The sequence below is a fragment of the Alosa alosa genome, chromosome 9 (assembly GCF_017589495.1).
Source record: "Alosa alosa isolate M-15738 ecotype Scorff River chromosome 9, AALO_Geno_1.1, whole genome shotgun sequence".
NCBI classification, from domain to species: Eukaryota; Metazoa; Chordata; class Actinopteri; order Clupeiformes; family Clupeidae; genus Alosa; species Alosa alosa.
In genome coordinates this window covers 34289020-34303334 of record NC_063197.1, presented here as the reverse complement: position 1 = coordinate 34303334, position 14315 = coordinate 34289020, and the positions used below count along the sequence as shown (strand labels likewise).

Genomic DNA, 14315 nt, shown 5'->3' with positions numbered 1-14315 from the left:
TGAAGTTTTGTATGTTCTATAGGTGATGTTCTATAGGTGACGTTCTGTAGGTGAGGTGGTGTTCTGTAGGTGATGTTAGAGAAGAGCCGGCCTCTAAGGTCTATTTATGAGTGTTGAGCAGTGTGATTGACACAGCACAGGCCCGGCTGGGATGTGAAATGTCACTGTGATTCATGAGGCCGACTCTAATTGCCCTCAGAGTCTCACCCGCTTGCTCGGCACACACACATACACACACACACACACGCACACACACACACACACACACACACACACACACACTGGCCCAGCGGCTCAACGTCAACACGTCCGCCTGCCCGCCTGGAATTGGTTATCTTGTCAGGACAGCAAACTGGTGTTGCTCTGTTGATACTCTCAGCAACAACACACACACACACACACACACACACACACTGGCCTGTGAATCTGTCCTGGCCAGAATGTTGCTCTTAGTCATACAGTCCATCCAGTGCAGAATTTAGTTAGTTTACATTAAGTGTACATCCAGTGCAGAACTTAGTTTACATTAAGTGTACATCCATGCAGTGCAGAACTTAGTTAGTTTACGTTAAGTGTACATCCATACAGTGCAGAACTTAGTTTACATTAAGTGTACATCCACACAGTGCAGAATTTAGTTAGTTTACATTAAGTGTACATCCAGTGCAGAACTTAGTTTACATTAAGTGTACATCCATCCAGTGCAGAACTTAGTTTACATTAAGTGTACATCCATACAGTGCATAACTTAGTTTACATTAAGTGTACATCCATCCAGTGCAGAACTTAGTTAGTTTACATTAAGTGTACATCCATACAGTGCATAACTTAGTTTACATTAAGTGTACATCCATACAGTGCATAACTTAGTTTACATTAAGTGTGCATCCATCCAGTGCAGAACTTAGTTAGTTTACATTAAGTGTACATCCATCCAGTGCAGAACTTAGTTAGTTTACATTAAGTGTACATCCACACAGTGCAGAACTTAGTTTACATTAAGTGTACATCCATCCAGTGCAGAACTTAGTTTGAGTTTTAATTTGTTTTGCCACATAGCAAGCCCTCTTCTGTGGCAAGGAGCTTGTGATAGACACAGGTGGGGGACACAAGGTGATAGGCAGCCCATTACACAAACTTATGCTATGAATGAAGAGGCACACATACACACACACACACACGCATGCACATACACACGCACACACAAACATACACACACGCGCACACACGTACACACACACACACACACACACACACACACGCACACACACACACATTGATTTGTGTGTGTTGTTTTGCTTCAATGGTTTTGGATTTCCCACAGTGTGCAGATTGCTGCAGAGAAGCCAGTGAGGGTTGTGTGTCCTTGTGTGTGTGTCCTTGGCCCACTTTCTAAAATAAGGACTCTCATCGTCATCCTGTCCTCCCATTAACAGCATCTCCCTGCAAATGCAGCCATGGCTTGGTCAGACTCTCCTGCAAATGCAGCCATGACTTGGTCAGACTCTCAAATCCAGCCATTGCTTGGTCAGACTCCCAATACAACAGTCTACTGCTAGCCAAGCCAATGTGAAAAACAACATATTCAAGGTTACAGAAGGTTGAGTCCATTAGATCCCACTGTAACTGAAGGGCAGTCTGCTAAATGGATCCCGCTGTAACTGAAGGGCAGTCTGCTAAATGGATCCCGCTGTAACTGAAGGGCAGTCTGCTAAATGGATCCCGCTGTAATTGGAGGGCAGTTTGCTAGTCTGCTAAATGGATCCCGCTGTAACTGAAGGGCAGTCTGCTAAATGGATCCCACTGTAACTGAAGGGCAGTCTGCTAAATGGATCCCGCTGTAATTGGAGGGCAGTTTGCTAGTCTGCTAAATGGATCCCGCTGTAACTGAAGGGCAGTCTGCTAAATGGATCCCGCTGTAATCTGCTAAATGGTTTGAATGAGTGTTCCCATAAGGCCGATGTAGCAGGCCCCAGTGGCTGACTTCCCAGAGTGCTTTGCTGGCGAGTTGGCTGTCTTACTGGAAATGTGACGGCCGTTGTAAAGCAAAGACACTCTTATGCAGCCATCCCCAAGAGATGGCCATTAATATGACATCGTCTGCCCACTTTTCTCTGAAACAGCGACGGCACACAAATACGCTGTAATCCTGTAAGCCTTCCTCTGATGTTAATAATATTAGAAACGCCAGATTCAGGCAGATCTGCATCACTTGGTAGCCTACTGCGTCAGCATGCCTATCAGTGTGAATCAGCAGGCCATCTGTTGACAGTCCAAGAATGCATGCATGACTGCACATGGTCCAGGTGACCGGTTTAGTTTTGTGGTTAACGTTTTGAATTACGTCAGTTAATGGCAAAGTTAGATTGCTGACAGTACTGTAGAATGACGATAAAAAGTTTTGAAATATTTATTAGATATTAACCGATTTATTGCATAATTTCCCAATGCTTTCCCAATGGTTTCCCATCCTTTCTTCTTATGCGATGTTCAGAGTGGGCAATGACTCAGTTATCTGCTAACACAGAGTGTGTTCTCAGTGGTGCACACATGAATGTGTGTGTGTGTTCTCAGTGGTGCACACATGAATGTGTGTGTGTTCTCCTCAGTGGTGCACACATGAATGTGTGTGTGTGTTCTCAGTGGTGCACACATGAATGTGTGTGTGTGTGTTCTCAGTGGTGCACACATGAATGTGTGTGTGAGCGGTCATTTTGTTTAGACTCTTTGTGAGTGCAGAGAGGGAATCTCGTGGGCACAGACCACAGAGCAAGTCCTCTGGTTACAGTAGGCAAGCCGAGCCCAGGGGACTACACAAACACACACACATACACACACACACACACCCACACACACACACACACACACACACAGACACACCCACACACACACATTCACACACACACACACACACACACACACACACACACACACACACACACACACACACACACACACACACCCACACACACAGACACACAGACACACAGACACACATGCACGCACACACACACACACACACACACACACACACACACACACACACACACACACACACACACACACACACACACACACACACACACACACACACACACACCACGCAAACTGACCCCCCTCCCCCTGCAGTGCCAGTATCAGCTCATCCTCACACACGTCCCCTTTCCTCACATGTGTGTGGAAACAGTACAGAAGTGCGTGGGGTCAAGGGTCAGAGTGGCAGATGTGATGTGTGATGTGTGGGGTCGAGGGTCAGAGTGGCAGATGTGATGTGTGATGTGTGGAGTCGAGGGTCAGAGTGGCAGATGTAATGTGTGATGTGTGGGGTCGAGGGTCAAGGGTCAGAGTGGCAAATGTGATGTGAATAACACAGGAGGAAATCCTTCTCATTGATGTGATTTATCAGTTTCGGGTGAAGCACTATGCGGGAGATTTCAGCGGTGACACATCGTGGTTGTTTTCTGTGCTGTTCTTTAGAAGCTTATGACACAAACAGCAAAGCATCAGCAGCCGGTTGCGCAGGTTGGTTGCCACAGCGATGATGAAGAATGAGAGAGGCGCTAAGTGTGTACTGGTGTGTGATGTCACAAGTGATGTCAGTGGTGCCCTCGCCTTCCTCCTGCCTATGTAGGCTCTCACTTCCACTCCTCTCTCTCTCCCTCTCTCTCTCTCACTTCCACTCCTCTCTCTCTCTCTCCCTCTCTCTCACTTCCACTCCTCTCTCTCTCCCTCTCTCTCTCTCACTTCTACTCTCCTCTTTCTCTCTCTCTCTCTCTCTCTATCCCTCTCTCTCACTTCCACTCCTCTTCTCTCTCTCTCTCTCTCACTTCTACTCTCCTCTTTCTCTCTCTCTCTCTCTCTATCCCTCTCTCTCACTTCCACTCCTCTTCTCTCTATCCCTCTCTCTCTCACTTCCACTCTCCTCTTTTCTCCCTCTCCCTCTCTCACTTCTTCTCATTTTCTCTATCTCCCTCTGTTCCACTCTCTCTCCCTCCCTCTATCTCTTCCCCTCCCTCTATTACCCTCTGCCCCACTCTCTTCGCCTCAGTCCTGCCCTTAAAATGTGTTTCCATAGTAACCTGAGAACTCCGCGAGTGCCACAGTAGAGAGACCAGGGCCACACGCAGCAGATGTAGATGCAGCAGCAGGGCACTCCGCGCTACGGTGACACACAATGGGGGAGGGACAATTATTCCGCAAATTCCCTCTCAAAGAGAAGTCACCATTAGCACACAACGCTCATACAGAGAGCACACCACCAGCACACCACCAGCACCCCACCAGCTCATCACAGTCTCATCTCAGTCTCATCTCAGTCTCATCTCAGTCTCATCACAGTCTCAAAAAGAAAAGTCACCATTAGCACACAACGCTCATACAGAGAACACAACCAGCACACCACCAGCACCCCACCAGCTCATCACAGTCTCATCTCAGTCTCATCTCAATCTCATCACAGTCTCATCACAGTCTCAAAAAGAAAAGTCACCATTAGCACACAACACTCATACAGAGAGCACACCACCAGCACACCACCAGCACCCCACCAGCTCATCACAGTCTCATCACAGTCTCATCTCATGGCATCCAGTGGGGGTTCACAGGTCAAGATGGGCACAGGAGCATTTTAGTGAAAACCACACACTGGCACAGGGGTTTGGTTCGTGGCCTTGAGAGTGACCTCTATGTCATTATTTGCCCCAGTACCACTGATGCCCTGTGACTGATACTCCATGACACCAGTGTCATGGCGCAGTCTCATTGGCCCTTTGGGCTGTTGCCTACTGAAATAGCCTCGGTGAAAAACCCTTCCTTGTGATGGCATCAGCTAAGACCTGCCAATCAAAGTGCCCATGAAAGTGGCCAGCGGACAGTCGGGGAGTGCTGTAGGCAGGTGGGACATCAGGGCAGCTGTCAGTTCCTGTCGCCCTCAGAGACACCCAGTCCCAGTCTCACAGAGACAGATCACAGGAAGAGCTGCCAGTCCCAGTCTCACGCAGCTTCACTACAAACTCCAACTGGGCTGCTCCAACTCAGACACAGCATGTCTGTGGGATACAACTCAAATGTAGCCGGATGCTGGACTACTATCACTCAAGCTGGGCTACTACATTCAAACGTAGCCAAAAGTCCTTGATTACTACCTTTTCAACCCCCTCTTACATAGCCGAAGGTCCTTGATTACCTTTTCAACCCCCTCTTACATAGCCGAAGGTCCTTGATTACCTTTCCAACACCCTCTTACTGTACGTAGCCAAAGGTCCTTGATTACTACATTTTCAACCCCCTCTTACTGTACGTAACCAAAGGTCCTTGATTACTACATTTTCAACCCTCTCTTACGTAGTCAGTCAAACTGGGCTATTACACTCAAACTTGGTTACTACACTCAAACGTAGCCTGTCTGTTCTCACTACACTCAAACGTAGCCTGTCTGTTCTCACTACACTCAAACGTAGCCTGTCTGTTCTCACTACACTCAAACGTAGCCTGTCTGATCTCACTACACTCAAATGTAGCCTGTCTGTTCTCACTACACTCAAACGTAGCCTGTCTGTTCTCACTACACTCAAACGTAGACTGTCTGTTAGTAGTTAGTCTGAGCACATCAACTGCATGTTCTTACAGTATCTGAGGTGATCACATGAAGTGGCCGTCTTACGCAGTACCTGAGGTGATCACATGAAGTGGTCGTGTCTTAGCCAGTACCTGAGGTGATCACATGAAGTGGCCGTTTTACGCAGTACCTGAGGTGATCACATGAAGTGGTCGTGTCTTAGCCAGTACCTGAGGTGATCACATGAAGTGGCCGTCTTACCCAGTACCTCAGGTGATCACATGAAGTGGTCGTGTCTTAGCCAGTACCTGAGGTGATCACATGAAGTGGTCGTGTCTTAGCCAGTACCTCAGGTGATCACATGAAGTGGTCGTGTCTTACCAAGTACCTCAGGTGATCACATGAAGTGCATTAAGGGGAGCTGGGAGGTGGAGCTTGCTAATTGGTCCCATCCCTTAGCTCTGGTCAGGGAGAGCAAGATGGTATGACTGACCGAAGGTGCCGGGTGATACATGTGGAGCGGTGTGGGTCAGCATCTGACTGATTTTAGGTGACAGGTGAGGTGATACTCCATCTCTCTCTGTGATGAGGTGCAGAGATTCATTCCTGCAGAGCCCTCACCTCTCTGCGTCACTCCGTGGCCAGTGCTATTGTGCTATTCAGGCCTCAGAGGCCAGCATGCCGTGGTGGATGGACGGCGCTCACGCTGGCGTGGAGAGATGAATGAGCTATGAATAGACTGGTAATGCTGCTGCTGACGACAGCAAAAGTCTGACCGAGCCGCCTCCAGTGGAGCTTCCAGCCTCCAGTACACCTAGCATGTAGCAAAGAGCCCATACCACCAGACACCACCTACGCATGTAGCAAAGAGCCCATACCACCAGATACCACCTACGCATGTATTAAACCAGCCCATACCACCAGATACCACTGTGTCATGGCAACCTACGCATGTATCAAAGAGCCCATACCACCAGATACCACCTACGCATGTATTAAAGAGCCCATACCACCAGATACCACCTACGCATGTGTTAAAGAGCCCATACCACCAGATACCACTGTGTCATGGCAACCTACGCATGTGTTAAAGAGCCCATACCACAAGATACAACCTACGCATGTGTTAAAGAGCCCATACCACAAGATACAACCTACGCATGTGTTAAAGAGCCCATACCACAAGATACAACCTACGCATGTGTTAAAGAGCCCATACCACCAGATACCACTGTGCTCCCGCACACTCCCGCGCGCGTGTCAGCCGCTGAGCAACGCCACCATAAAGGGCTGAGTGCCATGGCAACGGTGAAACCAAGCTGCATATTTCATACGGATCTGCTTTTCTTCCTAATGTCGTCATCATTTTCCATTTTTCCACATTTCTGGTTTCTGTTTCCAGACCCATTTTGTATCCTTCCTCCTTAAGCACCGTCATCATTGTAATGGCTTCTCCCTGAGCGCTGGGCTTTGCCTGTTAAGATGTTTTACCTTTAAATACCATATGCTAACTTCAGCAGAACTGCCCCCTAGGAGAGCGATCAATGAGCTATCTCTGAGGCGTCTTGTGCAGATTAATGAAAATCCATACGGTCAGGCGTCCGGGTGGAGGGGCAGCTTGTACTAGTGTCCATCACATGGAGGCTTAACGATGCTTCACAGTACACTGCAGCACAAACAGATTCAGAGTAGCGGGCCTCTGGCCTCGGATAGCAGCATGGAAAATCCACAACATTAAATGGCTCATTTTCCATGAGTTTCATCAAAGGAGGCGTGTGAATGTACAAGAATTTATTTGTCAACAATCCTTATTAAATGGATGTATATACTAAACGTTAGGGATGTAACTATGGAGCGTGAATCGGCTAAAAAATGTATACAATTCTGTGTAGGTTACCATCGGTTGAGATAAAAAATGAATCGTGATGCAATTTTTGAACAGAATAGGGCGTAATATGCTTTTGTTTGACATCAGACGTCAGTCCCAGTTCAGTCAGTTGGTTGTTCAGAGAGATAAAACACACATCCTGATGATTGACAACAGTAGAGAGATTGGGAGTCGCATGGGGCTAGGACACCTAGCTCATCAGGCCGCTGGATAATACGCATGGGGCTAGGACATCTAGCTCATCAGGGTGCTGTATAATACGCATGGGGCTAGGACATCTAGCTCATCAGGGTGCTGGATAATACGCATGGGGCTAGGACACCTAGCTCATCAGGCCGCTGGATAATACGCATGGGACCAGCTCATCAGGGCGCTGGATAATACAGTACGCATGGGGCTAGGACATGTAGCTCATCAGGGCGCTGGATAATACCTATCTCATCAGGGCACTGGATAATATGCATGGGACTAGGACACCTAGCTGACAACGAGTTCAGACCTTGTGTTCCTCTCAGTTTATAGAAATAAAGGAATATTTGTCATAATTTGTCTGCAGGTTATTCTGTTAAAATCATGAGTTAAGCATATCTTTTCATGGCTAAACATGCTTTTTATTATTATTATTATTATTATTATTATAAATGTGCTTGTTGTGTGTTGTCCTGCTCATCTGGTGTCCTGTTTGTCTCCCAGATCTCAGGACAAAGAGGTGAAAGAGGGAAGAGAAAGCGCCCCCACCCCCAGGACTGAAGATGCCAGAGCAAAGTAACGACTACCGGGTGGTGGTGTTCGGCGCCGGCGGCGTGGGCAAGAGCTCGCTGGTGGTGCGCTTCGTCAAGGGCACCTTCCGAGACACGTACATCCCCACGGTGGAGGACACCTACACGCAGGTGATCAGCTGTGACAAGAGCGTGTGCACGCTGCAGATCACCGACACCACGGGCAGCCACCAGTTCCCCGCAATGCAGCGCCTGTCCATCTCCAAGGGCCACGCCTTCATCCTGGTCTACTCCATCACCAGCAAGCAGTCGCTGGAGGAGCTCAAGCCCATCTACCAGCAGGTGCTGGCCATCAAGGGCAACGTGGAGAACATTCCCATCATGCTCGTGGGCAACAAGATGGACGAGCCGCAGCGCGAGGTGGACACGCGGGACGGCGAGGCGCAGGCGCGGGCCTGGAAGTGCGCCTTCATGGAGACGTCCGCCAAGACCAACCACAACGTCAAGGAGCTGTTCCAGGAGCTGCTCAACCTGGACAAGAAGAGGAACATGAGCCTCAACATCGACGGCAAGCGCTCCAGCAAGCAGAAGCGCGCCGACAAGCTCAAGGGCAAGTGCACGATCATGTAGGAGCGGCCGTCGTCCGGGGGACGGACTCGCACGCTGACCAGGTGGAGCGGAGAGGAGAGGAAGAGGTCGACTCAAGGGCAGAATAAAAAGTCAAATAAAAAGAGGGAGAATATGTTGTTGTGTTGATTACAGATGCCTTCACCACCACCACACCAGCTCATCCCAGCCCTGCTCACGCTAAAGCCCAGAGAGAGAGACAGAGACGAGACGGAGATGAGACAGAGACGAGACAGAGACGAGACATTCTCCAGCGTCAGTGCAGTTTCCTGTTTTTACTTTAAGGGAATTGGGGAGAGTGAGGGCGCATGATAAACGCACAGACACGGAACAAGGCTGAGACGGAACAAGGCTGAGATGGAACAAGGCTGAGACGGAACAAGGCTGAGACGGTTTCACAGAAAGCTGCATTTTCCATCTCAAGGATGACAAGAGCGGGGGAAAAAAAGAGAAAACAGAGCTTAAGAGTAGAAATCAGGGAAGAGTGTTTCAGTCTCCCCTTCAGTCATTCCATGTCATGCCATCTCTCTCCATGAAATAACTGCACAGATGTTTAGATATACTACTGAGAGGGGCCATAGCTGGAGGGGGGCCTGGTCAAGGCACTACTCGACATGTGGACTGGACTGGACTGGACGTCCTCCAGAGCTTCAGCATGCAGTCCTTCTGGTCAGCCTCTGTGTGTGCATCTTAGTCATTGGGTTGATTTAGCGTGTTTGTTCAATAGCATGTACCAACAGGGTTGAGTTCTGTGCAGGCGTACGCCCACTGGCGGGGTCATCTCACACTCTCGGTGCTCTCATAGGTCACACTGAGAGCCCCTGCCAACTTTCAGATGGTTTGATTGGTCCTTACCTGTCAGTCAGACTGTGCGTAGGACTCTGGGACTCGGAGCTCTGCCCATGGCCTCACCTGGCATTCTGCAACCCTGCACAGAATCTCTGAGAGTATGCAAACAAGCTTCACCTTTAGACAAAGTTGATTCAGAATAGCAAAGTAAAAAAAAAAGTGTTTGGACGCATTTCAATGTTAGTAGCACAAACAATTTACATTTTTAACCACAGGAAATAACATTTTTTTTATTGGAGCAAAAGAATTGTAATGCACTTCCTTAACGCGGTTTGTGGATAGGTGTTTGCAGATTTGTACTGTGTATTTCTGACTATTCTCTTTTCAAAGACCCAGTCCAGTGCCACATCTGGGCCTGCTTGCTTTCGTTTTGGTTCCTGCGTTAGAAATGAAAACACCAGACTGCAGCTGGCTCTGAGACGGGTCCAACCCTTACCTGCCCCAGGTGGGCCACAGCTGGACCTTGCCTGCCCCAGGTGTGCCACAGCTGGGTCCAACCCTTACCTGTCCCAGGTGTGCCATAGCTAGACCTTACCTGCCCCAGGTGTGCCACAGCTAGACCTTACCTGGTTCATACCTTTTATCTAACTTTTGAACCCAGAGTTTTGCTCACAGAGTCGCGGTTTGTGGTTGTTGTTATTATTCTTTTACATTTTATTTAGTCTTTTACTAATATTGTCTTTTTATTTCTTTATAAGTACTTTAAACACTTATTTTTTATGTAATTTATGTAAACATCAACATAAAGATACCTGTCCCATAAGGCATAAGGGATCACTACGTAGATCACTACTGCAAGGTCACTGTCCCATGTCTGAGCTGCATCTGCATAAGGGGTCACTATGATGCAAGGTTCCTGGTATAACATCAGGAGAAACCGCTGATCTCTAAACAACACGTCAACTAGACACAACAGCTGCTCAGTGCTGTGTCCTTCTAGGGATCATCTCTCTGGGTTACTCTCATAGCTACCCTGGTTAGCCAGTTAGCTCTCTTCATAGAGCAGCTCTCTGGGTTACTCTCATAGCTACCCTGGTTACCCTGGTTACCTTGGTTACCTCTCTTCATAGTGCAGCCCTCAGACCCACCAGACCTGGGCCATACCCGTGCCAGACCTGGGCCATACCAGTCCGTCACAGAGCCGCATGCTGCCTGGGAATGCTTAGCAATACATTATGGTCTGGATGAACGGGCTGCCAACTCTTTGCTTCTTTTGTTTATCTTTGACACCCTGCGTTTACTCACAGTGTTTTGTTTTTGTTTGTCTTTGACACCCCTCACAGTGTTTTGTTTTTTTGTTTGTCTTTGCGTTTACTCACAGTGTTTTGTTTTTGTTTGTCTTTGACACCCCACAGCGTTTTTACTCACAGTGTTTTGTTTTTGTTTGTCTTTGACACCCCTGCGTTTTACTCACAGTGTTTTGTTTTTGTTTGTCTTTTGACACCTGGGCGTTTACTCACAGTGTTTTGTTTTTTGTTTGTCTTTGACACCCTGGGCGTTTACTCACAGTGTTTTGTTTTGTTTGTCTTTGACACCCTCGTTTACTCACAGTGTTTTGTTTTGTTTATCTTTGACACCCCGCGCAGTGTTTTGTTTTGTTTGTTTACTCACAGTGTTTTGTTTTTGTTTGTCTTTGACACCCTGCGTTTACTCACAGTGTTTTGTTTTTGTTTGTCTTTGACACCCTGCGTTTACTCACAGTGTTTTGTTTTTGTTTGTCTTTGACACCCTGCGTTTACTCACAGTGTTTTGTTTTTGTTTGTCTTTGAGACCCTGCGTTTACTCAGTGTTTTGTTTTTTTGGCTGTTTGTTTTTATCCTTGTTTTGTTTGTTTTTTTACAGATTTTATTATGATGACGGACAAGTTAAATAACAATAAAGAAGCGCAATCTCAACGGTCTGCTTATTACTGGATGCCTCTGCTCTTGGTGATGCTTGTCAGACAAACCCAAATGGTCTGCTTATTACTGGATGCCTCTGCTCTTGGTGATGCTTGTCAGACAAACCCAAATGGTCTGCTTATTACTGGATGCCTCTGCTCTTGGTGATGCTTGTCAGACAAACCCAAATGGTCTGTGGAAAACGGAGGGAAACTGGTGGTGGTGTCCAGTTCCACATAAAGCGTGCGAATGATCAGATCTCCCCACAATAGGAGTCCAGCCAAGCTTTGGACCTGTTAGAATTCTGCATGGAAACCCCACGGTAACTTTCAGCAGGAATAGACCCATTGGAACAGCTGCCACTGGATGAGAGGGCCGAAGGATGAAAGGTGTGTGAGTGTGTGTGTCTGTCTGTAGCTGGTGTGTGTGTGTGTGTGTCTATAAGTGGTATGTGTGTGTGTGTGTGTACAGTATGTGGGATGGGTGTGTGTAGACTGTAGGTGGTGTATGTGTGTGTCTGTTGGTGGTGTGTGTGTGTCTCTGTAGGTGATCTGTGTGTGTAGGTAGGGTGTGTGTGTGTGTGTATGTAGGTGGGGTGGGTGGGTGTTTATGTGGCTCTGCTACATTGGTCAGTGTGAAGTTGTAACTCACCAGTGCTGGCATAGATCAATGAAAGAGCTGATGTGGGGAGAACAGAGAGAGAGGAGGAGGGGAGGATAGGAGGGAAGAGAATGAGAGAGGAGGGAAGGAGAGGAGAGAGGAGAGAATAGAGAATGAGAGAGGAGAGGAGGGAAGGAGAGGAGAGAGGAGAGAATAGAGAATGAGAGAGGGGGAAGAGGAGTTAGATAAGAGTGGGTTCAGTGGGATCAGGACAAGCCACCACAGAGCTGTGTATTAAACTGGATCGTTTGATCATTAGATGGGCAAAGACACACTAGACAGATTAGATCTTCTAGAAATCACACTGGATCTTCTAGAAATCACACTGGATCTTCTAGATATCACACTAGATCTTCTAGATATCATACTGGATATTCTAGATATCACACTAGATGTTCTAGATATGATATCTAGAACATCTAGTGTGTGTAAGATATCACACTAGATGTTCTAGATATCACACTGGATTTTCTAGATATCACACTGGATTTTCTAGATATCACACATCACTTTGGCACATCACTGTAGCTTTAAACCTGACTGTTCTGTTTTGTTTCCGGAGGATCAGACCATAGACTGTATAATCAGACTCATTTTTCACACACGCCCATATACAGGCGCTGACAGAGGAGGGGAACAGCATCATCGCCATGGAGACAAATGACATAGCAGACTTCCACTAGCTCCTCATATGGAATTCATCTTATTTTCAGGCACACACAGACACACACACACACACACCATCCGCTCAGTCGTTTGAGCATCTGTCAACACGTCTGCTGATGTCAACAACACAGCACAGTACGTTCTGGTTTCACACAAGCTATCTGAGATGTTCTGCGCTGCTTGCAATGCCCATGGATTCCGCACTGAGACGTTCTGCGCTGCTTGCAATACCCATGGGTTCCGCGCTGAGACGTTCTGCGCTGCTTGCAATGCTCATGGGCTCCGTGCTGAGGCTGGAGGATGATGTAGGGCCCATGAAAATAGATAAATGTCTCATTACATCGGCTCCCCAGCCGGAGGTGTGTGTGTGTGTGTGTGTGTGTGTGTGTGTGTGTGTGTGTGTGTGTGTGTGTGTGTGTGTGTTGTGTGTGTATGTGTGTGTGTGTGTGTGTGTGTGTGTGTGTGTGTGTGTGTGCTCCTGTAGGATCGTAGCTAGGCCTCCAGAGGACACTGCGCTCGGTGCTCACGGCGTCGCTGCGCTGCTCGGGGGAATATGAGGCGTTCCTTAGCAACACTTAGTTAGTGCGGCTCTCATATGAGGCGTCCTTTAGAAACACTTAGTTAGTGTTAGTCTGTCCTGTTGTGTCCTGTTCTGTTGTGTACCATTCTGTTGTGTACCGTTCGGTCCCATCCTGTTGTGTCCTGTTCTGTCCTGTTGTGTCCAGTTCTGTCCTGTCCTGTTCTGTTGTGTCCCATTCTGTTGTGTTGTGTTCCATTCTGTTGTGTACCGTTCTGTTGTGTCCTGTTCTGTTGTGTCCTGTCCTGTTCTGTTGTGTACTGTTCGGTCCCATCCTGTTGTGTCCTGTCCTGTTCTGTTGTGTCCCATTCTGTTGTGTGTCGTTCTGTCCTGTCCTGTCCCATTCTGTTGTGTCCCATTCTTTTGTGTCCTGTTCTGTCCTGTTGAGTCTTGTCCTGTCCTGTCGTGCCCTGAATACCAACCTACCCCAGTGGTGGATCAGGCTCTGCTCTGAGGTCCATCAGTGTTCACAGGCACTCAAGACTAGAGGTCCAGAGACTGATAGTGGAGAGGACTTCTGACACAGTTTAAATACAGCATCTTGTCTAGTTTAAATACAGCATCTTGTCTAGTTTAAATACAGCATCTTGTCACATCATACAGTGGCGTCGTTAGACCTGGGCTTTCGGGGCTAGAGACTTTTGTGTTTTGTGTCCATTGTGTGCATTAACAGCAGCGCAAGAAAATCTGACGTGATCTGGGCAGGTTTAGAATCATTTGTTGCAAAATGTTGCAATTTCAATTCTCCTCTACGCCATTACGCATTGCTGTTTCATGCTTCTACTAACTAGCCTTAGCGAAATAAGTGTACAGAAGGACAAATGGATTAGAAGTTTCTTTAGAAAAAAAGGGCAGAGCAGGGAGGACAAGAAGTGGAAACTCACAGTGTGTC

General features: G+C 47.7%; 1 protein-coding gene across 1 annotated transcript; it reads left to right on the top strand.

Annotated features, from left to right (window-relative positions):
* The first annotated feature begins 8180 nt into the window (after positions 1-8180).
* Positions 8181-10910, top strand: diras1a (DIRAS family, GTP-binding RAS-like 1a). Its single transcript, XM_048251493.1, has one exon. The coding sequence runs from the start codon at positions 8198-8200 to the stop codon at positions 8792-8794; it is 597 nt and encodes a 198-aa protein (XP_048107450.1). The 5' UTR covers positions 8181-8197; the 3' UTR covers positions 8795-10910.
* Positions 10911-14315: the final 3405 nt, after the last annotated feature.

Coding starts and splice junctions, on each gene's coding strand:
- diras1a (XM_048251493.1), top strand. CDS start 8,198: ATGCCAGAGCAAAGTAACGACTACCGGGTGGTGGTGTTCGGCGCCGGC.